The sequence below is a fragment of the Rhinolophus hipposideros genome, assembly GCF_964194185.1.
Source record: "Rhinolophus hipposideros genome assembly, chromosome: 23".
Classification (NCBI taxonomy): Eukaryota; Metazoa; Chordata; class Mammalia; order Chiroptera; family Rhinolophidae; genus Rhinolophus; species Rhinolophus hipposideros.
The window spans coordinates 26,594,356-26,619,057 of record NC_138069.1 but is presented as its reverse complement, the minus strand read 5'-3'; the positions used below and the strand labels follow the sequence as shown (position 1 = coordinate 26,619,057).

Below are 24,702 nucleotides of genomic sequence, written 5' to 3'. Positions count from 1 at the left end.
GCACTGTGCAAGGAATAGGCAGGGAAAAATAATTAAGACATGGTCCTTTGTTGGCTAAGTAAGGTATGGCACATCTATACAATGGGGTAGCCTGCAACCATTAAAAAGAATGTGGTATCACTTAAAGGTACTATGTGAAACAATCTCAACTTCTGAGTGTTAAGTGACAAAAGCAAGGAACAGAATAAGCACATATGGGGTGCTGCTTCTAAAGGGAGAGACATATGTGTTTGTATTTATATAAACAAGCTCACTGGGGAGGAATGAAAAAAGACTTTTTACTGTACACTTTTTTTACCCTCATGTATTTTATATCAGATACCCATATTGCCTATTCAAAAATAATTTTTAGAAATTTAAAAATAAAAACTCAGTTCTTTTTCAAAGGAGCTCACCAGTTCATATCATAGAGATCACAGAGCTGGGGGGTGATCTAATTTCCTAATTTCATCTACTTCAATCGAAGTGTAAACTTAACCTCTGCAGATGTCCCTTTCCTGCATCTAGACTCACTAGTTTAGTTGATGCATCTCTCTTTCCTTGCCTGCCCGCCTCAGCAACAGAAGCAATAAAAAATAAAAAATAAAAATAGAGAGAGAAAATGAGGTCCTCTTGTCAGTGTAAACTTTTTATCCATTTGGAGTGCCTGCCTCCTGCCTTCCACATTATCTGATAACCACATCTCTTATTGAACCTGCCTCCTATAGGAAAAGCGACATTTTCTTAAGTTGAGGAAGATGAAGGAAGTTTTTTAAAAGAAGAAAAAAAGCCCAGAGTTTGGCCAAATGTGCTCTTTCAAGCTCCTGCTTAAACTGCCTATTTCCTCTCCGCTGTAAGGAGATGTCCTTTGGCAAGAAGGGTGTTTTTGTCTGCAGGCCACACAGGCTCATACTTTTTCTCTCATCACGTGCCTGGCTGAGCCAGTGGGCTGCTCTGTAAAACGATCACCAAGGCCAGTCTCCCCACCCACCCGAGTAACCACAGGGTTAGGCGTCAGCACAGCCACAGCGGCTGCCAAGGTAGGTGCTGACCGGGAAGAGAAAGCAGGCTTCAACTGTGGCCGGGACCTTGGAGGAGCCAGGAAACAGCCCGCTGCGGAGGTGAACTGGAGCTGCTGCGAAGGAGAGCTGTTTGCCAAGGTCAGGACAAGTCCAAGTTCACTTAAAGTTCGCTTAAAGAAGGGCAAAGTATATTATTTTCACCTCTGCCACTTCCTTGTCCTCTCCACTTCTAATAGAGGTGAGATCTGCTTCTGAACAATGTCCCAGAACGGTTCCTTCCTCCCTCCCTCTCTCCTTCCCTCTCTTTCTTCCTCCTTCCCTCCCTTCTTTCCTTCCTTCCTAATTAAACAATTTAAAATTTTTTGATTGCGGTAAGATTGCTTTATAACATATGTTTCAGCTGTGCAACATTATAATTTGACAACTGTATATATTATCACATGCTCACCACCAGAAGTCTAGTTTCTATCCATCACCATACAATTGACCCCCTTACCTGTTTTGCCCTCCCTCCACCCCCTTCCTCTCTGGCCACCACTGATCTGTTGTCTGCCTCTGTAAGTTTGCTTTGTGTTTATTTTGTTGTTCTTTGCTCATTTTTGTGTTTATGTTCCACATGTGAATGAAGTCATACGGTATTAGTCTTTTTCCATCTGACTTACTTAACTTAGTATAATACCCTAAAGTTCCATCCATGTTGTCACAAATGACAGCAGTTTACTTTTTTATGGCTGAGTAGTATTCCATTGTGTGTGTGGGTACACACACCACATCTTTATCCATTCATTTGTCAATGGACACGTTATTTCCATATCTTGACTAATGTAAATAATGCTGCAATGAACATAGGTATGCATGTATCTTTATGAACTGGTATTTCATATTCTTCAGATAAATACTCGGAAGTGAAATAGCTGGATCTTATTGTAGTTTGAGGAGTCTCCACGCTGTTTTCCATAGTGGCTACACCAATTTACAATCCCACCGACAGTGCACAAGTGTTCTCTTTTCTCTGCGTCCTCTCCAGCACTTGTTGTTTCTTGTCCTTTAGCTGACAGCCATTCTAACAGGTGTGAGATGGTATCTCATTATGGTTTTGATTTGCATTTCCTTAATAATTAGTGATGTTGCACATCTTTTCATGGGCCTGTTGGCCATCTGTTTTGTCTTCTTTGGAAAAATGCCTACTCAGATCCCCTGCCCATATGTTGATTGGGTTGTTTATTTTTTGTTGTTGACATGTATGAGTTCTTTATATATTTTCGATATTAACCCCTTAGCAGATATATGATTTACAAATATCTTCTCCCATTCAATAGGTTGCCTTTTCATTCTCTTGATGGTTTCCTTTGCTGTGCAAAAGGTGTTTAGTTTGATATATTCCCATTTATTTATTTTTGCTTTTGTTTCCCTTGCCATTGGAGTTGAATCCACAAAAACATTGCTAAGACTGATATCTCAAAGCTTAGCATCTGTATTTTATGGTTTCAGGTCTTACATTGAAGTCTTTAATCCATTTTGAGTTAATTTTTGATTGTGGCTGTAAGATAGTCATCTAGTTTCATTCTTTTGCATGTTGTTGCTGGGATGTTTTCTTAGTGCCGAGAGTCCCCTGCATGTCACTCACTAATGTCTGCATTCTCTGCGTGTGTTTGGACCTCCTCCCATCTACTTCCTCTGTAGTCTTATTTTTCTAGCAATTGACAGGTAATTCTGTCATATGGACTGGTTTTGGCTTCAAAATCATGTGAAGAAGAAACTCCCAAGTCAGAACTGGAAGAGGAAAATCTAACTGGAAGAGACTGGCGGAAAACAACTATGGTTGAATTGCTTCTACTCTAACCTGCCAGAGTCACCTGGAAGGGATGGGGCCAATTACCAAAGTCTTATAATGGTAAAGGCCCAGGATAGATGTGTGGCCTAGCAGCTGGACAACCAGGTCAAAGCTGTTTTGATGAACCATATTGGGATTCATCAATAATGGCTCTGGTTTTAGAATTGCTAGTGGCCTGGTGGGACCTATGGAAGATACTACCTATTTATGCTATTCCAAAAAGCACGTATAGCACCAGGCAAAGTGTTAGTTAGGAAGCTCAGATTTTGCCAGAAACTGTGTGGAGTTCAGAACAAGTCAGTTCTGTTATTTTGTCCTAACAAAAGTTACTGGGTGAGAGGAATATTCAGTCAGTGTGTATAAATGGGAGTGAACAGTAGGCCAGGGGTTTTGAGTGTGTTCATACAGGTCCTTTGGGGTTTACGGCAAGCAAGATAACATACAGACTTGTGGCTGCTTCAGTTTCGTGTGCAATTCCAACTAAATTTCTTTGATAGAAATATAAAGATTCAATTCAATTTGGTGTAACAGAAATGCCCTGAGCATCAGCTTTTGACCTTAGAATGGAAAATCGTTAGTACAGGGAAAGGTGCTAAAAGGTTCAATAGCAAATGTTGGGCAAAACACAACGTTTTTTTATTCATTTCCCCTTCTTTCATTTATTCAACCAATACTTCCTGAGTACGTGCTCTGTGCAGGGCTTGTGTTTGGTGCTGTGAATACAGTAAACAAGATTGGCACATAGTCAAGGGAGGCTGTAGGCTCTTAAGGGTTCAAGTACCCGGCAGTGAAAGCAGTGAAGGGAGCATGGCTAAAACAGTGCAAGGGGAGTCATTCTTGTCTCAGAGTTTAACCTTTCCCTTCGTGCATTTCATCTTCTTGAATGAATATCCTTTCCCGTAAAAGCGTCCCTTATTCACAGAGCTTGGTCAGAGCAGCTCCTCAAAACCCCTTTCACCAGAGGCGCTAAGCTGTGTGATTGCATTTCAGGTTAGTCTCAGCCTTGGAGGCTTTTTCTAAGAGTACAAACAGCTCAGAGTTCCAGTCCTCATGTCAGCAGCCCTCTCTCCCTGTATCATTTCCCATTTATGAAACAGATGTTCATAATGTTCCAAATGTTTTGTACATCTGTTCCAAAAACAGATGTAGCACCAGGCAAAGTGTTAGGAAGCCTGAGTTTTGCCAGAAAGTGTGTGGAGTTCGGAACATGTCAGTTCTGCTATCTAGACCTATCTCCTTAGCTATTACATGGAAGGAGTAGACCAGATGACCCATGAGGTCTCTTTTTTTTTCTTTTCCTTTTTCCCTCTCCTCTAAAAGTAAATAATTCTAATAATTTCACAAGATGTTTACAAAGAAACCCTGCACATTCACATAAAGATGATATGTCTTATACATATAAAATGGGAACATCCATCAACCATGCAAAATATCTAGGAACCTAGAATCTGAAAGGATCAGGCTCCAGACAAACAACATTTAAAATTAAACTCTCCCTACGCCTCTCACCCTCACCACATTTCCCTGTCCTGTATTCAGATCCTAGAAATCATGAATATCAGCTGTAGCCTCCCTGTGTCACTTACCTAGATTTGGGGATTCTGCAGTAAAAAGCTTATACTGTCAGAATCTTCTGCTTTCGAAAGAACCGCACTAAAAAAGTATCTAATTTCGATAATCTCACAATATACATCAAATTGCCTTTAAGGGGGAATCAGTTCATTGTTATAAAGTATTAGAATATTTACTTTTAGGTGTGTTTCACTTCTTTCTCTTCCCTGAATGCATTCCCATCATTAATGCCATTTCATGTTCTCCTCCTATATACTTTCTCACTTGGAAAATCAAAGGTACATAGCATTACTTTATTAAATAGAGCAAGAAGCTTGTCTTATTCATCTTCACATCCCCTGTGCCTCACGTTGTATCGGGCACACGATAAATGTTTCTTAAATGGATGATTAATATTTTAGAGAAACATGTTCTATTTTTCCTTTGGTATTAAACACACACACGCACACACACAATCGAGTCCATTATTTATGGCTAATAGAGACTGATGTCATTCCTTTGTGTCCCTTTACAGTCCTCATGCCTCCCCTGCATTCATCAACATCAGTACATTCTTTACTTTTTGCAGACTCAGTTAGTATAATGAGCACTGGATTCAAGTTCCTCCAATAAACAGCCGTGTAATTTGATTATCTCCAGCCTCCCATTTCTTCAGATGGATAATGGGGGAATAAAAGACCCCAAAAGGTAGAGAAAAAGTCAGAGAGAGGAAGCACAACAAAAATGTAGTGATTATAGTACCTTCACATGTTAAATATTTAATAATTATTGTTTTTTAAAACATTTCTTTTAAGTTTTCAATTACAGTCGAATACACTATTATATTAACTTCAGGTGTACAGCATAATGATTAGACATTTATACAACTTACGAAATGATCACCCCAATAAATCTAGTGCCCATCTGACACCATACAGTTATTACAATATTATTGACTATATTCCCTATGCTACACCCTACATCCCCATGACTATTCATAACCAATTTGTATTTCTTAATCCCTTCTCCTTTTTCACCCATGTCCCCTACCTCCCCCTCCCCCCACCCCATCATCTACCAACCATCAAAATGTTCTCTGTATCTACCAGTTTGTTTCTATTTTGTTTGTTCATTTACTTTGTTCTTTAGATTCCACATCTAAGTGAAATCATGGGTCATTTAGTTTTCTCTGTCGGACTTACTCCACTCAGTTGTGGATTTTCTTTGCCCACATGTCTAACTTGAGCACTATCATTGGCAAACAATGTTAAGGAACTTCTCTGGGTGAAGACACATCTGCCCACTATTCTCCCCTAGGACCTTTCTGACTGCCTCTGTTCACTAAAACTGAAAACATGTCTGCAGGCAGGTAGAGAGGCACAGCAAACAAGCTGCTTTGGCATAAAATATTCAGCAGAAGGATACAGTGCAGAATGACACGGTGTGTCTCTTAGAAGAGTCAGCTACCTAGATAAGTATCTTGGGAGAAGCAAATGGGAGAATTGGCTTAGCCAAGGAACAAATGGCATGTTAGGAAATACTTGGTTGCTTCTAATAAAATCAGATGTCAACAGATAAATGCTGTGACTTCTGCAGGTAAAGGGGCCTTTTCACCTTCAGAAGATAAACAGTCCCTTTCCTTTGGCCAGAAGGTTTACGTGGAGCAGAGGGTTCCAAGGTCAAATTTACATGCTGTTTCCATAACATGGACACAGCGAGCATCAGCACCCTACCTTGTGAAATCAACCAGAGTTGCCTCCTCCCAGGGTCAAGGTCTTACTGTACTGGTGTCACCCTAGTCTCCCTTACATTTTGTTCTTTTCTTTTTTTTTTTTCTAATTGCAATATTTATTTTGAGAAAATTGTACTTTCACATGGAGTCGCACAATAATACCAAGATCCCATGGTTATATCTTACAAAACATTTTGTTCTTAATTTTAATATCTGCTTCTGTTTATGTATAGTCTATCCCCAGCCTCCATCTCACAAGAGTTTGAGATAGCTTCCAATAAAAGGACATATACGATGTAACAGCTGCAAATAAATAAAAACTGATTAGAAGCCATCAGGCACTCAATAACTATCTTTCACACTATTTTGATGGGATGGGAAGGCTTGTGATCCATAGAGAAAAGAACCAAGTGCTTTACTGCTATTGCTTTGCTTTCAGACCACGTAAAATTGCTAACAAAACTGAAGGAAGGGGAGGGAGAGGAGAAGAAGAAAAAACAGGGTATTGGGCTAGCCAGGTGGTTGTAGCGCCGTGCTCCTATCGCCTAGGTCACGGGTTCGATTCCCATATGGGCCAGTGAGCTGTGCCCTCTACGGCTAAGACTGTGAACAATGGTTCTCCCTGGAGCTGGGCTGCCATGAGCAGCCAGAGGTCAGCGTGAGCTGCTATGTGCTGCCATGGGCTACCGTGTCCTGCCACGAGTGGCCGGTGGCCAGCGAGAGTGGCCAGCAGACAGCATGAGTGGCCGGCAGCCGGCGAGAGCTGCCATGAGCTGCTGTGAGCGGCGACTGACCGGCTGGGGCGGGGTGGGGGGAGCGCAAGGCTCATAATACCAACATGGGCCAGGGAGCTGTGTCCTACACAACTAGACTGAGAAACAACGCCTTGAACTGGAGTGCGGGGGGGTAGGGAGGAGGAAGAAGGGGAAAAAAAAGAAAAAGAAAAAACAGAGTACTGGTTCTTAATCATTATAGTTACCTTTAACAATCCAATGAAAGCCATGGATCTTTCTACCCTGAACAATGACCATGGAAAAACTGGCATACAATTTCAGCAGCAACAAAGACTTCTCAAAGCCCTTCAGGAATTGAAATTAATTCCATTTAGAGTAAAAGGAGAGCTAATAACTCTATGACTCTTCAATAGAATGTTTCCTGTGAATGGGCATTGACTTATAGTTAACATTTTTTTAATGTTTCTGAATAGGTAAAATATGCTCACGGTACAAAATTTAAAAGGGACAAAAGGCACATGGTAAAAAGATAGTCTTCCTTCTGTCCTGTCCCTCAGTTGCCCAGTTCACCTCACCAGAAGCCACCATTGTAACTATGGTTTCATAGCTATTCTTCCAGCAATATTCTAATATTCTATATTATTTTATGCATACATAAACAGCATACACATACACACACGCACAGTTGCATATGTTCCACACATAGCTTTTTTCACACAGTACTTCTGGAGAGTACACACAAAGCTGCCTTATCCCTTTAAGGGCTGCAGAATGTTTCATTACTGGATGTACTATAATATAGTTAACCAATTGTTTCTTAATGGAGTTTAGGTGGTTTCCAATCTCTAGCTATTAAAAACAATTTCACAATGAACATCCTTTTACATACCTAATTTTTTATATACGTACAGTGTTATATAATAGAAAAAAAACCTCAGGAAGTGCAATTGAGCTTTAAATTTAACTCCGAACTTACTGGCAGCCAAAGCAAAAGGGGTGGGGGGTGCAGGCCAAAATGGATTGCCTATTTCTTTTTTGCATTTCACAAGAAAGCACACACTGTAACTTCTTCCAAAGAGGAAAACTTCCATGCACTAAATTCTTCGTAGGAATTTTTCATCTGTATTCTCATAAAAAGTGCACTGCTTCTTTGGGAGAATTAAATAATGGAGTAAGGAGTATCTTCAAGGGCAGTTTTGGTATTCATATGGGAGATGCTACATCTATCTCATTTTTTTTTTGTTTTTTAAATACTGTACCTAAAACCCAGCATTCCTTGGGTAAGCTAAAACACAATCTGGGAGGGAAAGGTTCAGTTCTGAAGTTGGAGACCAGGAATCCAAGAACACAGAGAAAGCCTGGGCATTGTCCTCCTTTAAAGAGTTCTTGGGCATGCCAGATCTTCTGCCCTACTAAGTACTTTTTAGCTTTGGCCCAGATCTCAAGACCAGTACTTTCTATATAGATTTTGAAATGATGGGTGTATGTTATCTAGACATAGTTTCTCCTTCATCTTTGTATCTCCAGGGTTATCTGCACATAATAAGTTCTTTATCAATGTTTCTGGATGGCATGGGCAAGCTTCTAAAGATCAAAGACCATGTTTCATTTTGCTTCTTGAGCTTGTAGCAACGATAGTGATGATGATAAGCCACTGAGTAAGGCTGGGATGAGACTTTGACTTGTAAGTGAAGTTCCTGTGGCGTGACATAGCAAAAAGAGTCCTGGAAGCTTAACAAACAAACAAACAATCCCCTCAGCTTCCTTCCCAAACAGGCTGGTTATCTCAACAGAGCTTTTCACATTTCCTAACAGCACTGAGGAGGGAAATCCATGGTGATATGAAGGTCCTACCTGTCTGCAAATGGTTTGCAGACATTTAGACCTCAGTCTTTCCCAACTTGCAGTGTTTCCTTTAATATTTGCTTCCTTGTCGTGAAGACACTTGACAGACTTAGGCCCAAAGGTACCTAGCACCACTGTCTTCCTCATGCGTAATGATCTGTGCTTCTGGAGGCTCCAGGCAGCAGGCAAACTGCAGGACTGAACATGACCCTGCCTCATCCGAGAATCCTATCCCTGTGTGAGGGTGGCTTCTCTGATGGGGCCTTATGCGCCTTGATAATGTGGGTCTAACTCAGGATTGGGCCAACTGGAATTGCTCCGGACAAGGAAGGTGGAGAAAATTATTGTTTAAAAAAGAATTCTTTGGAGTCCTTACAAACCCAGATTAGTAAGGAATATGCGTTGTCCTCAGTGTGGGGCAGGGGTGTTTCCCATCCGTTTGAACTGAGATTTCCCATCCTGAAATGCTTGCTGAAGCCTTAGGTGGTACAGAACATGCCTATGGAGCACACAAGGGAACCTGATCGCCATACTGGGTCAGAACAAGGAGTGGGTGCCTGCAGCCTCACGCTATTACTTCTCTTTCATTGGTTTTCATGAAACCCACAGTGAGGCAGAACTCCACACCCACAAGCCACAACAGGTACCCCTGCTTCAGCCAGGCAATAGAGGGAGCCGGAAGAGGGAGCACGGATAGCAAAGCAGGTCCAGGTGGGGCTTGGGGTTTGGGGGGGGGGGTGGCAATAGAGTGGCTGAAATCCATTCCCTGCCTCCAGGTGAGGGCTGGGCAAACAACTCACCAAACATTCTGGTGCATTTCTGGTGCCTCTCTCCCTGACTGGGTATCAAGTGTCCCAGGACTTCTCCCGGACAGGCTCTTTCTGGAAGCTAACTGCACGCCTCCTGCTGTAACGTAATTCAGTGGATATGGTAAGCAGCTGGCGTATCACCTCCTTCTGCTGTGCGGACTCCTCAAGCCGCTGAAGGCACTTTCTAGGTCACCGTTCTCCCTTCTTTCAGCCTAAGTAACCCATAAGAAATGTGGGTCAAGGGAAGCAGTATTTCGTAAGGTAATTAGCTGGTAAACAGGCACTTAGAATAATAAAACCAGTACAATCATACCAAAAAAGAATAAAATGTCCTTAGAGATATGGGAAGCTGGGCCCTGATCCTGGCTTCGCCATCTATAAACGCTGGGAAGTCACCTGGCCTCCTTTGTCTAGGTTCCTTCATTCTGGTCACATTGCAGGACCAAATGATCTGTTATGCTCCTCTTCAGCCAAGTTATGACACTATTCAGTAGGGACAGTAACACATGCTGATGAGTATGTGGAAAAATCAGAACCCTTATATATTGCTGTGGAGAATGTAAGATGGTGCAACCACTTGGAAAACAGTTTGGCAGTTCCTCAAAAGGTTAAATATAGTTACCATAGGACCCAGAAACTTCACTCCTAGGCATATATCTTGGAGAAATAAAAATAAATGTATGTATGTCTACACAAAAACTTGTACATGAATGCTCATAGCATTTCTCATATTTACCACAAAGTGACAACCCAAATGTCCATCCACAGATGAATGGATGAACAAAACATGATCTATCCATATAATAGAATGTTATTTGGTAATAAAAAGGAAGTACTGACACATGCTACAACATGGATGAACCTTGATAACATTGGGCTAAAATGAAAGAAACCAGTCACACAGGATCACATATTGTATGATTCCATTTATATGAAATGTCCAGAATAGGCAAGTCCATAGAAATGGAAAGTGGATTAATGGTTGCCTAGGGCTAGAGAAGGGGATGGGAGGAAAGAAGGATTGGAAATGATAGCTGAGAGGGTGCAGGGTTTCTCTCATGGGTGATGAAAATATTCTAAAATCAATCGTGAGGAGTGCATAACTGTGTAAAATACATTAAAAGCCATGTAAATGTACACTTTTAAATGGGTATGTTGTATGGCATGTGACTTATATATCAATAAAGATTATTTTTAAAAAGTGTACGAACAAATACAAATAAGTCCCCCTAGCTTCACTAGCAGAGCACGTGGTCAAAATTTTGGATGTTTGCCATGCTGATGGATGAGAATATTTTATTGTAGTTTTAATTCACATTTCTTTTTATGGAGGAGGTTCAACATCTATTAAATTGAAAGTCCATTTATATTGATTTCTTTTCACCATATACTAAATTCCCATATATACTTTTAGGTGTATGTCTGGACTTTCTAATCTGTAATATATGTCTGCCTATTCATGTGCTAGCCGCACACTTTTAATTATTAAAGATTTGTAATAAAATGTGTAGTGGGATACTCAACAAAGTCAACTGTCCAGCAACTCAAGTGCCTGCCCACCAAACCCAGCCACTGTCCCAGGCTGTCACCTTCCCAGAAAAGTCATTCATTATTTCAAATATGTAGAAACACTTTAAGTTTGTTGCAAAAACACTTGAAAAGAATACCAAGAAATGTGATAAAGAAGAGACTGAAAAAGTCCTAGGTCACAAAACCGGTAAGTGACAGACACGACGGAGAGATGGCTTTGAGAAAGGTATCAGATTTTGAGGCTCACTGTCTTAATGATTTCTACCTGTAAATATACCTGTTGTTTGCATCACATCGAATAGCTTGCAAAATGCTTCGATTTCAGTCAGCATGACAAATCCAGCCCATGTGTGGTAACCTGACTTCACAGAGGTTAAGGAAGCTGTCTAAGTAAGTCAGGGGCAGAGCCCTGGCTTCCACCCTGGTTTCCTGGGACCACGGGTCATAGGCAGTTAGGGGACAGTGGGGGTTACAGGGACAGAGATTTCTTCTGAATGAGACAGGTTGTTCTGGGGCAGAGTGAAGCTATTAAAAAATAAAATAGATCTGTCACAGACCATACCTGAGAAAGCCAATTCCAGGCAAAGTCCCCTTGCCAACCCCGATTCAGAGTAGCGATGCCCAGAGCAATTCAGTCTCTGGAGGTGGGGCCCAGGTGGTTTTAATGAGTCGCCAGCATTAAAAATTACAGCTAGCCATTCCCCTTGACTTTCCTATTCCCTTGGTTGCGTGTGAAAATGACATCCAGACTCAACTGTGCTTTCTTTTTCCAGATGAAGGGAGAAGCTGGAATTAAGCTACATGATGAGAAGCCTAAGCAGGTAAATGCCAGCACAGCACCCACTAAATTGGTGAGAAATGTAGCCAGTGACTCTTTCCATGTGTGTGCTTGCTGCTTTTGCTGCATATCTGACATGTCCCCCAGGGTTTAGGGGTAACTGACACTTTGGTGATTTGCTCACTAAAGTAGCTGAGCTGAGACCACTTGACCCCAGGCTGCTTTATAACCAAAGCCCCTTTCCCCGCACCAGGGAGCAGCCCTGCATGAGGGTAGTTGAAAAACCCAATATCTGTCCTGTCACAGTCTCTTGGCCCTTGGAATGTCCCGCGCCTTGGGCCTTTGGAACCACACCTTTCTAGCACTGCCCTGGGGACAAGAGAAGCCCACTGGGGTCTGGGAACCAACTCCTGATCTCAGCTCGGCTGCCTTCTGCATTGTGAGCTCCCGCACCTCACAGAGGTCTTTGTCCTGTGGATAGTCCTTTCATTTGGGGTGCCGGAGGGAGAGAAAACACCAAAATCCCTGAAAAAAATCTAATCCTGTATGTGAAATGGAGGATTTCAACTTGACTTAGCTTGATGTGATTAAACTCAAATGAAAACTTCCTAGTGAGTTTGGAAAAGTTCATGAAAAGGGTCCTCTGAATCCTAGAAAAGGAATAATTTCAAAACCCCAAGGTAACCTGCCTGACAAGCTTGGGGTGGTGACCTTTGAATGGCCTGTGTAAGAGAACAAGTTCCTATCCGCCTGTGGATCCAGCCCTGAGGGAGAGGGAAGGAGGAAGGGGGAGGGGTATAGGGAGAGGGAGAGGGAGAGGGAGAGGGAAAGGGAGCGGGAGAGAGAGAAGCTCATTTCTAGAGCTCAAGACCCCGATGAACACCAGCCCTTTAAAAACTTTTCACAGGCCATGGAAAATGACCTACTTCTTTTTGGTCTTTTGATCAAGAGTAGAATAGGGTAGGCCAAGAAGAAATGATTCAGTGCAGATTAAGGTTGCTCTGAATGGGTCAATCAAAACAATCTGCTCCTTCAGACCTCAAAAGTCTGGATTAAAACGTAGTGTCTATGCCGTTTGATCAGCTCCCCCAACACCATCCTGACCCCTCGAAAGTGGCCCAGCTCTCTAAGTGTACGTCAGCCCACCACAGAGCTATAGGGACCACCACCTCCAGTTCTCTCCCATGGAAGAATCTGAGCAGGATGGCTTCCTCTGGGCTTAGAAACAGGATGGGAGGGCCATTTGTAGTTCCTGTCCACAGCACAATGAAAACCGGTGACTCACCTGGAGGCCAGTGTTTTCCTTCTCCAAGTCTGGGAGCTCATTTGAGCATCACACTTGCAATAACCTCTACTTTAGGCTCTTGGAGAAGAACAGAGAAGGACCTCCCAGCAACTGCCAGTGGTCTGTTCTTTGTCCTTAGAACCGCTTATCATCCTGTCCAGTTGGCTGATCTTGCTGGAAGGCAGAGGAATCATTAAAAGTCAGAACATGTGTTCATTCACTCTTTTCTTCAAGGGCAAGAGGGTGACAGGGATGGGAAAATAGGCCAGGCTCATGAATACAATGAAGTCCCTCTGTCCTCATGACGGATTCTGCAGGTTCTCTGTGATGGCTGTCTCAGCCTTGCCCGCTCATTGGAATTAGCTGGGGTGCTTTTAAAAACCTGGAGGCCCAGGCTCCACCCCAAACACTCTTATGTCATTGGGCTGGGGAGGGACCTGGACGCCTGGATTTTTAAAAAGCTCCAGGTGATTCCAATGTGTACATGAATGAGTATCTCAGTTCAACAAGAAGACAGATGTTGGAAGGCTCGCCTGCCTTCCTCTGGGTGACAGAATTACCTGCCAGTGTCTCTGGAGTCAGGTTGGTTCCTTTCCCTCTCCCAACCTTGACCTCTCATTTTCATAAACACACCCATGTACAGCCCTAGAGCTCTTGATAAGGACGAGCCTCCCACAGAAACTGGGAAAAGGTCGCTGATGTGCAATGCTGGCGTGCTTATCACACCTGTCAGGCCTCAGCTGTGAGCTGCGAGAGACGGCAGGAGGCTAGCTGGGACCTGACACTTTCTTATCCTCCCCAGGAGGGACATATCTGGGGCTCCATGAGGAAGACTGCTTTCATCCTGGGCTCTGGCCTTCTCTTGCTTGTGGCCTTCTGGAACTCAGTCACATGGTGAGTCTGCTCGACCAGCTTGAATTCAGCACCTGGGGACAGTGTGGTGGTGGTCTGGAGGCAAAGCGTGAAGTAAGGGGCTGTCCGCCCATCAATCTTCACCCAGAAACCTGATTGATTTCCCTTTCAAGGCATCTTCAGAGATTTTGGGGTGCTTCTGGCCACTTCTGGCAAGCTGAGTGGGAGAGGCTGCTGTCTACATTTGAAGGAAAGGAGTGGATCCTTTTCATAATAGGTGAGCCTCCCAGACCACCAGGGCTTAGGGTTTGCGTACGTGATCCTAGTGTAACTTTTTCTATTGTTCTCTACCTTGGGACTCTCAGCTCATTACAAGGAATAAGGATTTAAAGTTTAAGACAGTGTAACTCCCAAACTGCTAAGCTTGTGGGCAATCTAGAAAAGATGCAGAAGGCTATCCAAGAAAGAAGTTGAGAAATGGAGATCGCCCTCTCCCCAAAAATAGAAAAACGAAAACAAGAAATAGTTTGTGTGAAAATGAAGGCATGTTTCAAGCAGTAATGCTGCTTCTAGATGTCAGGTGCACAAGCGCAGAGAGCCGTTGTATGTCATGTGAGGCTGTGTCCTTGTACCTGGTGCCATCTAGCTTTGGAGGCTGGACAGCAAGTGGTCACTCAGGATTTACTGACAGCGTGAATGGCTTGAAACAAGCCTAAGAAAACAGAAAAGCAAAAGCCATTTCAACATATTTATAATAGCATTATCTACAATATTGACTGTCCTCAATCATACATTTATTCATTCAAAAGGTATTTATTAATGTTACTCTGTGCCAAATTTGTACCAAGGATAGAGAAATGTTTTAAGATAAAGTGTTGGTCTACCCCATCAAAAAAACCATGTCACAATCTAAACGGGAGATAAAAAAGGGTTAGTTGTCACAAAGCAAAAGTACAAATAAAATGTCCCTGACGATTGTTTTCAGCTGGAAGGACAACTCTGAAAATTAAATACAAATAGGTTCCACGGAATCTTAAGTAGCCATTGAAAAGAATAATGCCGACTGCAAATGTATATAGGGAAAGTGGCAGGAAAACATTCTATATACTCCTGTTACAGTGAAGGGAAAACTATCTGTCACCAAGATGATAAGAAAATTTCAGAGAGAGAAAATATTTGCAATTTTAAGTGTTAGAGCTTGAAGAAAGTTCAAGGCCATTTTTTGTGGTTTTCATTTTGTGTTCCTCAAGGAACCCTTGGATTTCCTAGTAGGCAACCACCAACCTAACAATTTTTTTAAAGTGTGTTATGTCTGAACATAAAAGTAAATGCGTGCTCACTGTTAAAATAAAAACCAGAAAATTCAAATAAGCATAAAGCTGAAAAAGTACCCCTTCTCTCACATCCAAGAAATAAGCACTGTTAATATATTAGTACAGATCTTAAACTGGATATATGGTTGAACTTATAAGACACCAAATTTTTTAAAACTTTTTTTCATTAAATAGATTGTGCACCTTTTCCATGTCAATTAATATAGATTTACTTAACATTTTAAGCTGCCCAGTCCATTCCAATGTACGCAATTACTCTCATCTATTTAGTTCATTTCCTACTAGTAACCTCCAGGATATTTGTGCCAATCATATTTCCCCACAGTGCTGGCCAAGTATTTTTCAGGTATCAACTGCCACAAGGCAGTGTGGTTGATGGAGGAGGGACACAGAGACACAGAGTTGTCAAATGTCCTTGTCCCTTGGATATTGAATTTAGAGGAGGAGGGAAAACATGGACAAAGAAAGTTAATAGATCAAATATATGGTGATGGAAGGAGAACTGATTCTGGGTGGTGAACACACAATGGGATTTATAGATGATGTAATACAGAATTGTACACCTGAAATCTATGTAATTTTACTAACAAATGTCACCCCAATAAATTAAAAAATAAAATAAAATAAAAAAAGAAAGTTAGTACAAGAGTTACGTAACATTGTGTTGTCACTTGATTAACTGCCAGTTGGGGTGGACAAAGTGCTTGTTTGTTCACAGTAGGACATCAGCGATACTTGGAATGACTTCATGGGAAGATGGGATGTGAGGCAAAAAGCTCTCTAAATGTTAAGTCTTGATCGGCATTTGCTGACATATCCTGCAGAACACGGTGCTGTGGGATGACTATATATTATCCAAATAGGGACATTTGTGAGAGTAAATGACGTGTTAATAATTATACTGGAAAGACAGATGTCAATCGAAATAGTCCTGGGCAAACAGAGATGCATGGCCATCCTATTCTTAGAAGGTGTTCTGAGAAAAAGAGTTCTGGGGTTAAAAAAAAAAAAAAAAAAAAGCCTGGGAAAGGTTGAGTTTAACAAAGTCAGTTTCTTTGCTGCAGGAATTCTCAGAGCTGTTAACACACTAGTCCCGACCATGACTCTGCAAGACAGTACAGTAGAAAGGCTGTTTAACCAAGAAGCCCCTTGAGAGAGAGTTTCCTGCTTTGGGAAATGCTGACTGGACACCTGAAGTCACACTGCTCAGTTAGTAGGATAACAGGCATTAGGTTCCCCGACTGACTCCTAGTTCAGTGCTCATTGTGAACCATAACATACAAAGCACTTCCTTTGCTTTTCCCTTCCTTGGAAATTCATAAAGGATTCAGTGGGCACGGACTTCCAACTGTCAACCTAAATTCGTTTATATTTTAGAGCATATACTTTTTTGGGGGGGTCTCCAACCATCGAGAAGATTCTTGTCCCCCTTTTACAACTAAGAAAATAAGTAGAGACACTCCTTAAGTGACTGTCCAAGTTTCCTCAGCTAGTTTGTCATCTAAGACTAAAAGTAGATCCCCTGGCCCTGTGCACTAAGACCTCCGTGGCAAGGGACTGTCTCCAGTGTCGCCTCAGTTACCATCAAGTGTGTGTCCAGTTAATCCATATGCTGAGAACCTGAAGTCACCCCGATTAAACAACCTTCTTCTCCTTTCTAACCTTAGCTGCCACCCAGGTGCCCAGTATGTGCTTCTGGGGCTTAAATGGGCTTCTACTGGTGGTTGACACAACTGGAAAACCCAACTTCATCGCCCGCTACCGAATTCAGGTTGGCAAGAATGAACCGGTAAGTTGCTGCAGTTCCTCCTGGTCAAAGCCCAGAAAGCAGGAACTAAAGCCACATTCAAAATTGTCATCACTGGCCCCGGAGAGACCATGGCCAGGGTGAGCCAAGTTATGTGTACAAGGCTCCCCCGCTTTAGAAGGTTAGGGAGCAAGTAATTGGGCCCAAATCTCAGAGCCAACCAGCCAAGACTACTGTTGTGGTCTTCTTCTGATACCCAGCCCCCCTCGGTCGCTGCCTGGCTACCCCCCAGCACTCTGGTCAGCATTATAGGAACAGAAATGATCGGCTCAGCCTGGCAGTGGGCTGAGTCCCGAAGATGTCAGGCAGCTCCACTCTCATCCATGGGAGCAGGGACAGCAATGGCCGGATGCTGAAACCATGGTGACAGCTGTCATGAGTGACGGAGATAGCTGTGAAAACAATGGTGGATCCCCTATGCCAGATGGACAGTACGGATTCGGAATGTGTGAGTGGTGGTTGTTTTCCAAGCAGGTCCTCCTCCCCAGTTACTCAATTCAACCAATCGTACTTAGTTTATCCCTGATAAACAAGGCCTGGACACTGCTGGCGATGAACTCCTTCCTGGCCCAGGAGTGGCCCCCGGAAGGGAGCCCCAGAGCTTCCGGAGCCTGCCTTACCTGCTTGGTGCTCTGACAACCTCCAGGAGACTTTTCTTATCCAACAAGGAAGAAGTTGATTCTTCAACCCACGTTCTTTGCCAGCTCCACCCAAATCACATCCTGGCTTCTTGCCCAGAGAAGAACATCTCTCAATGATCTGCCCAGGTGCCGGGGTGAATCACCTCAGTTCTCAGGGCATTCTGCCCCAGCCCAGCATTCCAGAAAGCAGAATGGGCGAAACATAGTGCCCTTGACCCACGCTTTCGCAAAGCCCCTTCTTGAACCAGAACTGTTGCTCTGGTTCAGAGTCCCCCTCACGTGGGACGAGTGGCCGGCCAGGGGGCTTCCTCCAGGTCCAGCTTGGCAGGCGTGGAATGGATCCTAAGTGTCGAAGCCAATGCTTGGCCGTTAGAGCCCTTGATCTGTCAGACCAAGGCAGTCTCCTTCCCAGAACCACTGACAGATGTTTACATCTGCAAGGCCAAGTACTGTAATAACCTTCATGGTTCACATGAGGAAATGGAGGCTTTGAGCTGTGACATAGGCAGAACCGTGCTTCACACTCAAGCTTTGTGATGCCAGGGCTCATGCTCTTAACCACGAGGCCACATCAGCTCTCCAGATACGCACCTAGCACAACAACACTTCACAGTCTACGACTGGAGAGCCACACAGGGAAGGTGTTGCATTCTGCAGAAGCTGAGGTTCAGGAAGGAGCAGTGACTCACTCAAGGTCAGACTGTGACTAGGAAACTGAGTAAGAGCTCGTCTCCCCTGACTCCAGATCCGGTGCTCCTACACTGGCTGCATCCTCAGGTGGACATACAACTAAGATGGAACCCCCGGAGGCCATTTAGTCTTTGGCCAATTCCAGGAAGGACTGAGCCCTAACCTAAGACATCAGAAACAGATCCTCTATTGGGACCTGAATGCTGCAGCAGATGTAGTATCTGTGCCTGCTCTGTTGACTCGCCCTCTCCTGGAGAGCTAGGTCACACCTCCTCCCCTAACCAACTCCAACAGGATGGCCTTGTTTCCTCTTCACTACATTGTAACAAGAAGAGAACTTCCACCGCTTTTCACCACATCGGCCTCTGAGCCTGAGCCGCAGCTGCACACACACGTTCTGCCTTCCCGCCTGATCCAACAGGTGAATTCTTGCTGCTGTTACAGCCATCACTCCACTCTCTGTGTACTACACCTCATTACCTCGTTTACTCCTTTTACTCCGGGGAAGTGCTCCACCAATTCTCCCTTCTCTTTCATGTATCTTTTTTTTTCAATTTTTTTCTCCCTCCCCTAGATTATTACTCTGGATTACCAACATGCAATAATTTTTCCCATCTTAAAGCCAAACCAAACAAAAACCCTTGCCTCCATCTCCCGTACTCAACTACCACTCACATTGTTGCTCTTTTCAGCAAAGCCCTTTGAAAGAGTTGTCTATACAGTTTCCAATTCCTCTCTGTCTACTCTCTTTTCCCCAATATTTTGTAATTATAAATAATTGTAAACATATACACAGTTGAAAAAGTAGTCTAATGCTCACTCATTTACACATCACCTAGATTCAATTTTAAATATTTTACATTTGCTTCATCAGTATACAAAAATATAACTATCTATGCCTCTATAATTGTTTTGCTTAAACATTTGAAAGTTCCAGATATCATACAAGTTCACCCTAATTCCTTCAGCCTGCATTTCCTAAAATAATCACAAAACCATCATCTCTGAGCCAGTCAATACAGGTGGTACCTAGAAAAGACAGAGGAAGAAGACGGCTTGAATGAAGTCCAAGGACCACCATGAACCCAGGCTCATCTTGGGACAGAAACCCCTCCAGCTTGCAGAAAACTCGGAGGAATCCCTTCTGACCAATCCTAAACGTCATCGTCCCAGGAAGTGGTCATGGGGCTATTCCCGGGACGCTCAGCACTCTGATGAAAGCGTCAGGGGATTACTGATTCTTGGGGAAATACTGGCTGCAGCATGGAGATTCAATGGGGTGTGGGCATTTGGGGCCAGCTCTTCAGTGACCCTGGAGAGAATGCTCAGGCAGGCCCCTGTCCTGACAGCCTCACTGTGAAAACCAGAAGACCAGGTCACAGGAAGTTAGGAGGGCAGATAGGCAGCTACCTGGCTCACGTCCTCCTGTGCTCTGGGCCTAGTCCAGTGAGGCTGGACCACATGAGGAGGCAGATGGCCTTATGTCCACATCTGACCATGGTCACGGTCCTCTGGATGAGGAGGGGCTAACAGGCTGAAGAAGGATATCACCCTTGGAAAAGGTGCCTTTTCCAAGCACCCTAGAGGCTCCCCAAGGGGCCTCTCAGGAATACGTTGGGTTTGGCCAGAGAAATGGGGCAGTGATGATAGTTGCAGAACCAGGAAGGATCAAGCAGGCTCAGGCAGAGACTGAAGGCCGCGGGATGGGACTTTCCAAAGGCAAGGGCATCAGCAGATGTCCCACCCCAGGGCTGGGCAGCACTCAAGGACTGCCGGCTACGGCCAGGCATCAATCCTAGCATCCACCCCGGAGTGAGGGCTTCCTGTGAGCACGTCACAGTGGAGCCTAGTTTCTAGAAAGGAAAGACCTATTTCTCGCCTCTTGTCCGTCTCCCTCCTTCTCTCGGGCAGGTGGACCCTGTGAAACTACGCCAGTCCATCCGTACAGTTCTCTTCAACCAGTTCACGATCTCTCTCCCCATCGTGGTCTTCCTCTACTTCCTCCTCAAGTTGTGGGGAGACCCCTGCCGCCGAGAGCTGCCCACTTTCCACTGGTTCCTCCTGGAGCTGGCCATCTTCACGCTGATCGAGGAGGTCATGTTCTACTACTCACACCGGTGAGCGGGCCCTGCCTGAACACAGCCGGCTCCTCACACCCCCACGGCTCTTACAAAAGAGAAAACTGAGGCTGCTCCAGCCCGTCCTCAAAAGCCTCCCAGGGAGACAGCTGTCCCCCAGCTGACAACGGAGACAACCGAGGAATGCCCAGAAAAGTCTTTTCCATTCACGTGTGTAGCAGGGCTTTTCCCATTCACTTCCTTAGTGAAGCCTTTCTGGGCATCATACCCATTTTATAGCTCATACAACTGAGGTGGAGAGAGGCAAAGTAACCCGCCCCACATTATGCAGCCTAAGAGGTGGGCTTAGAACTCGATGGCAGGTCTGTCTGAATGCTGATGTGTTTTTAACTTCGCTCCGGAGATGTAACCCCCGGTCCCCACCTTTGGTTTCTTGTGGTCTGGTGGGGGAGAGAGGAAAGGAGCTTGGCAGATTTTAACTATTAACTCTTTTCTAGGCTCCTTCACCACCCAGCATTCTATAAGAAAATCCATAAGAAACACCACGAGTGGACAGCTCCCATTGGCGTGATCTCTCTCTACGCCCACCCTGTCGAGCACGTGGTGAGTAGAGCTCCACCCCAGAGGCAAAGGGTGCGGGGCCAACCACCGTCCCGTGGTCTCCTGCAGAGAATGACCCCACTGGCCCCTTCCTTCTTTCTGTCAAACAGCTACCTACCACTTACTGTTGTTGACTTAGCATATACCAGGCTATGCTAGATGTCCAATGTAAATTATCTTGTTTAATCTTCCCAGCAACCTTTTTAATCCTCATGTTACTAATGAGCAAGTGGAGGCTCAAACCATCAAAATGTGTCCCAGGTCACAAAGGTGACCAATTTCAGCAAATTAAGGTCCTGAAACTCTTCCAGCTTCTCCCAATCTGAGTCAAGGAAGTCTCCCTGGTACCATGCTGGGCGAAGGGAGCACCCACCGGGTCCTGCCCGCCTCTCTGAGGCGCCCCTTCTAACAGCCTTTTCCATGCAGGTCTCCAACATGCTGCCGGTGATAGTGGGTCCCATAGTAATGGGCTCCCATTTATCCTCCATCACCATGTGGTTTTCCTTGGCCCTCGTCGTCACCTCCATCTCCCACTGCGGCTACCACCTGCCCTTCCTGCCCTCACCTGAATTCCATGACTACCACCATCTCAAGTAAGGTGCCTCCCCGCGGTGGGTCCTTGGGCAGTAACCTCCACCTTCACTCCTGGGGCTTCTGCTAGCAGACACTGGTGTCTGTTTCAACGTGGGCGCTAGTGGAGGAAGTCTGGAGGTGGGGAAAAGAACGACCACACTTCCAGACTACCTTGCCATTTTCCTTCTTTCTGATACTGGATCTCCTGGCAGCTGGGTTTTTAACCTTTATTTAGGTCCAATGTATATGTATATAAAAATCCTGCATGCAGTTCAAGGGGAGTTGTGCGCTCTCTGAAAGCCTCCAGGCTTTCTCAAGTGTGGTCTGTGAAACTGCACCAGAACCAACCTGAGATGTGCTTCTCAGATGCAGGCTCGTGGGTTCCACTCCAAGTATGCGGAACCCGAGTGTCTGTGGAGGGGGGAACAGGGCCTGGAAACCTGCATTTTAGTAAGTGTTCCAGGGGATCCTGATGCAGATGGTCCCTGAACCTGCCAAGCTCTGCCGCAGGTTCTGACTTGTGTGCACTGCAATCACACAGAGCTTTCCAAAGGAAGATGGCAAAGGTTTTCAGTCTGGAGCAGCTCCAGGAATGCGCAACAATTCCGAGTTATTCTGATGCATGCGGTCAGCACGGTGGGCGCAGGTATGGGGTAGGAGAGGCCTGAGAGCAGCATGCCTGCCTTCACCACCCTCCTCTCTCCTCCAGGTTCAACCAGTGCTATGGGGTGCTGGGAGTACTGGACCACCTCCACGGGACTGACACTTTGTTTAAGCAGACCAAGGCCTATGAGAGACACATCCTCCTGTTAGGCTTCACCCCACTGTCCGAGAGCATCCCCGACCCGCCGAAGATGGAATGAGGGAGGGTCGGAGTGCCATCCTGGCTGTCCCCTCAGCAGGGGACTGCTAAGGTAGCCTGAGGCTTCCTGTTCGCTCTTAACGACTTGCTCCTTCAGCCACGCACTCTAATGACAGCACCTCTAATGACAACACCGAGGGCAGGGGGGAGGTCGGCTTCCAGGAAATTCAGGGCCAAGGATGGGGCCAGGGCTCCCCCAACTTTCCCTGTTGTCCCTCAAGGGGACCATAAGTTAGCTTAAGGAAGAGGAAACAAACAGCTCCCCAGAATGGAGGCCAGAGGGAAGAAACCTCCTGGCAAGTCCCCATGGTCCTCTGCTGTAAAAGGGAGGGGGGACCCCAGGTGACTCCTTGTGGAGGCAAGATGTAGAGAATGACAGAAGTGGCAGCGAGACTAGAGGTTACATGGCTCCCGAGAGCTCCTTCGGGTGCCGGGTGAGGGGTAGGGGGGAAGACCACAACACATCACTTTACAAACCCTTCCTGTTCCAAAAGGCTTTTCTCATACCCTACACTCAGGCCAAGGCCTGGACACCTGGGTAATAGTTATGGGGGCCAAGTCCCCATTGCCCACCCACCACACAGAGACAGAGGCTCCATTTTAATTAGTATGACCCACTGCAAACATCACCCCTCTGAAAAAACACCAATTACAGGAGTTATTACCTATATTACAACTGAGATACTAAAGAAGTGCAGACTTTCATACGTGGGAACCTAAGGCCAAACCCTGTGGGCCTGCTAAGCTGGGAGCCCTTTTATCCAGAGGAAAGAAGGGTCAGAGCTGTTGACCTTTGGGGACACTCAACTGAGGCCCCCAACTAGCCTCTGAAACAAGACTAGAGGCTAGCACCCTCTTCCTCCTATGAGAAGGCAAGGAAAACTTGGCTGAACAAAGGGCCAAATCCTCATTTCCCCCCAAATGATTAGCCAATTGTTTCAACACCCTTTATTCAGGATGATTATAGCAATGCTGCCTTTTCAAATGAAAGCTCATGAGGAATCTTACCTAAAACAAAACCAGAGCTGCTAGGGTTGAAGCAGTCCCCACCCTGGCCTTCCCTCAGCTGCCACTGGCATTGCCAGGATCCCTGTGGCTCCCGAGGACAATTTGAAGGCCACCCTCATCAGATACTAAATTCTTATGTATACTTGGGCCTATTCCTGAGCTTTCAGCTTCCTTATGTCATAAGAATCCACTGTAGTTTGAACGTACTACTTTAACGTTTGATATTGCCAAGTCTCCAGGTAGAACCATCAAAAAGTACTTCTTCCCATTAGCCCTAGGACCACAGAGGACCTGCCCAATAGGCCGACTGGGTGCTTACCAGGCAGTGTCCTCCCTGGCCTTCCAAACCCCACCTTTGGTGTTGGTGGACCTGGCCCCTCCCTAGGACGGCCTGTGCCCTTAGCTTGAAGTACAAGGTCCAGTATATCGATGCTCTAATTTATGACAGCTGCTGGCTTGCACCCACAACCTGTTCCTACAAATACATTTGGACAATAGCCCATCTTCAGTACACTTAAGGGTAGAAAATGAGGGGCTCAGAGAAAGAGGAGGAATGACAACACTTTCCCTTTAAGGTCTTTAGATGTTGAAGTTACTGCAGAGAACCTAGGGGGATAAGAGGCTGTCCTCTCACCTCTTCTAGCAGGTGGGTGGTGGGGCCCTGGCAGAGAGGCCCATTCCTACCCTCTTCTGCATCAAACAGAATTGTTCTGAGTTTGGTAAACAAGTAAGGCCTAGAAAAGGTTGAGATCTCAAATCCCCAGCAGAAGGAAATGCGCATGTCAAGGGAGGAAGCATGGAAAATAAAATGGCCTCCTTTTAACTCCATTAGACATCCCCCCCCCCCCGCACTACATGACTTGTTCAACATTCCCTATCATGCGGCACCTGGGAGCTATGGCAGCACAATTGCAACAAATCAGGGGCCTCTTTCACAAGCATTCCTAACAGATTGTGGAAGTAAAGTTGAATAAACTGTCTTCCTGTACAAATCAGTCTGCAGAGGCCCTGGCCACTATCTTCTAAACTTTTCTTTGGCCTGTGCAAGCCATTGGAAGTATCTAAGTATCTGCTCACCTGATGCAAGGTGGAATTCTCTGGAAAACCATTTCTGATGAGATGCCTGGGAGACAAACAGTTGTCCGATAAATGAGTAAA

General features: G+C 44.9%; 1 protein-coding gene across 2 annotated transcripts; it reads left to right on the top strand.

Moving 5' to 3' along the window:
* Nucleotides 1–964: 964 nt before the first annotated feature.
* On the top strand, nt 965–24,539 carry FAXDC2 (fatty acid hydroxylase domain containing 2). Of its 2 annotated transcripts, none has more exons than XM_081035203.1 (9): nt 965–1,239; nt 11,810–11,857; nt 13,902–13,993; nt 14,125–14,228; nt 16,953–17,074; nt 20,335–20,540; nt 20,999–21,104; nt 21,528–21,694; nt 22,384–24,539. In XM_081035203.1, the coding sequence occupies exons 2-9, from the start codon at nt 11,810–11,812 to the stop codon at nt 22,535–22,537; spliced, it is 999 nt and encodes a 332-aa protein (XP_080891329.1). In that variant the 5' UTR covers nt 965–1,239; the 3' UTR covers nt 22,538–24,539. The 2 variants fall into 2 exon arrangements, with proteins under 2 accessions (XP_080891329.1, XP_080891328.1); XM_081035202.1 differs by having other exon boundaries at nt 971–1,139.
* The last annotated feature ends 163 nt before the right edge of the window (nt 24,540–24,702 follow it).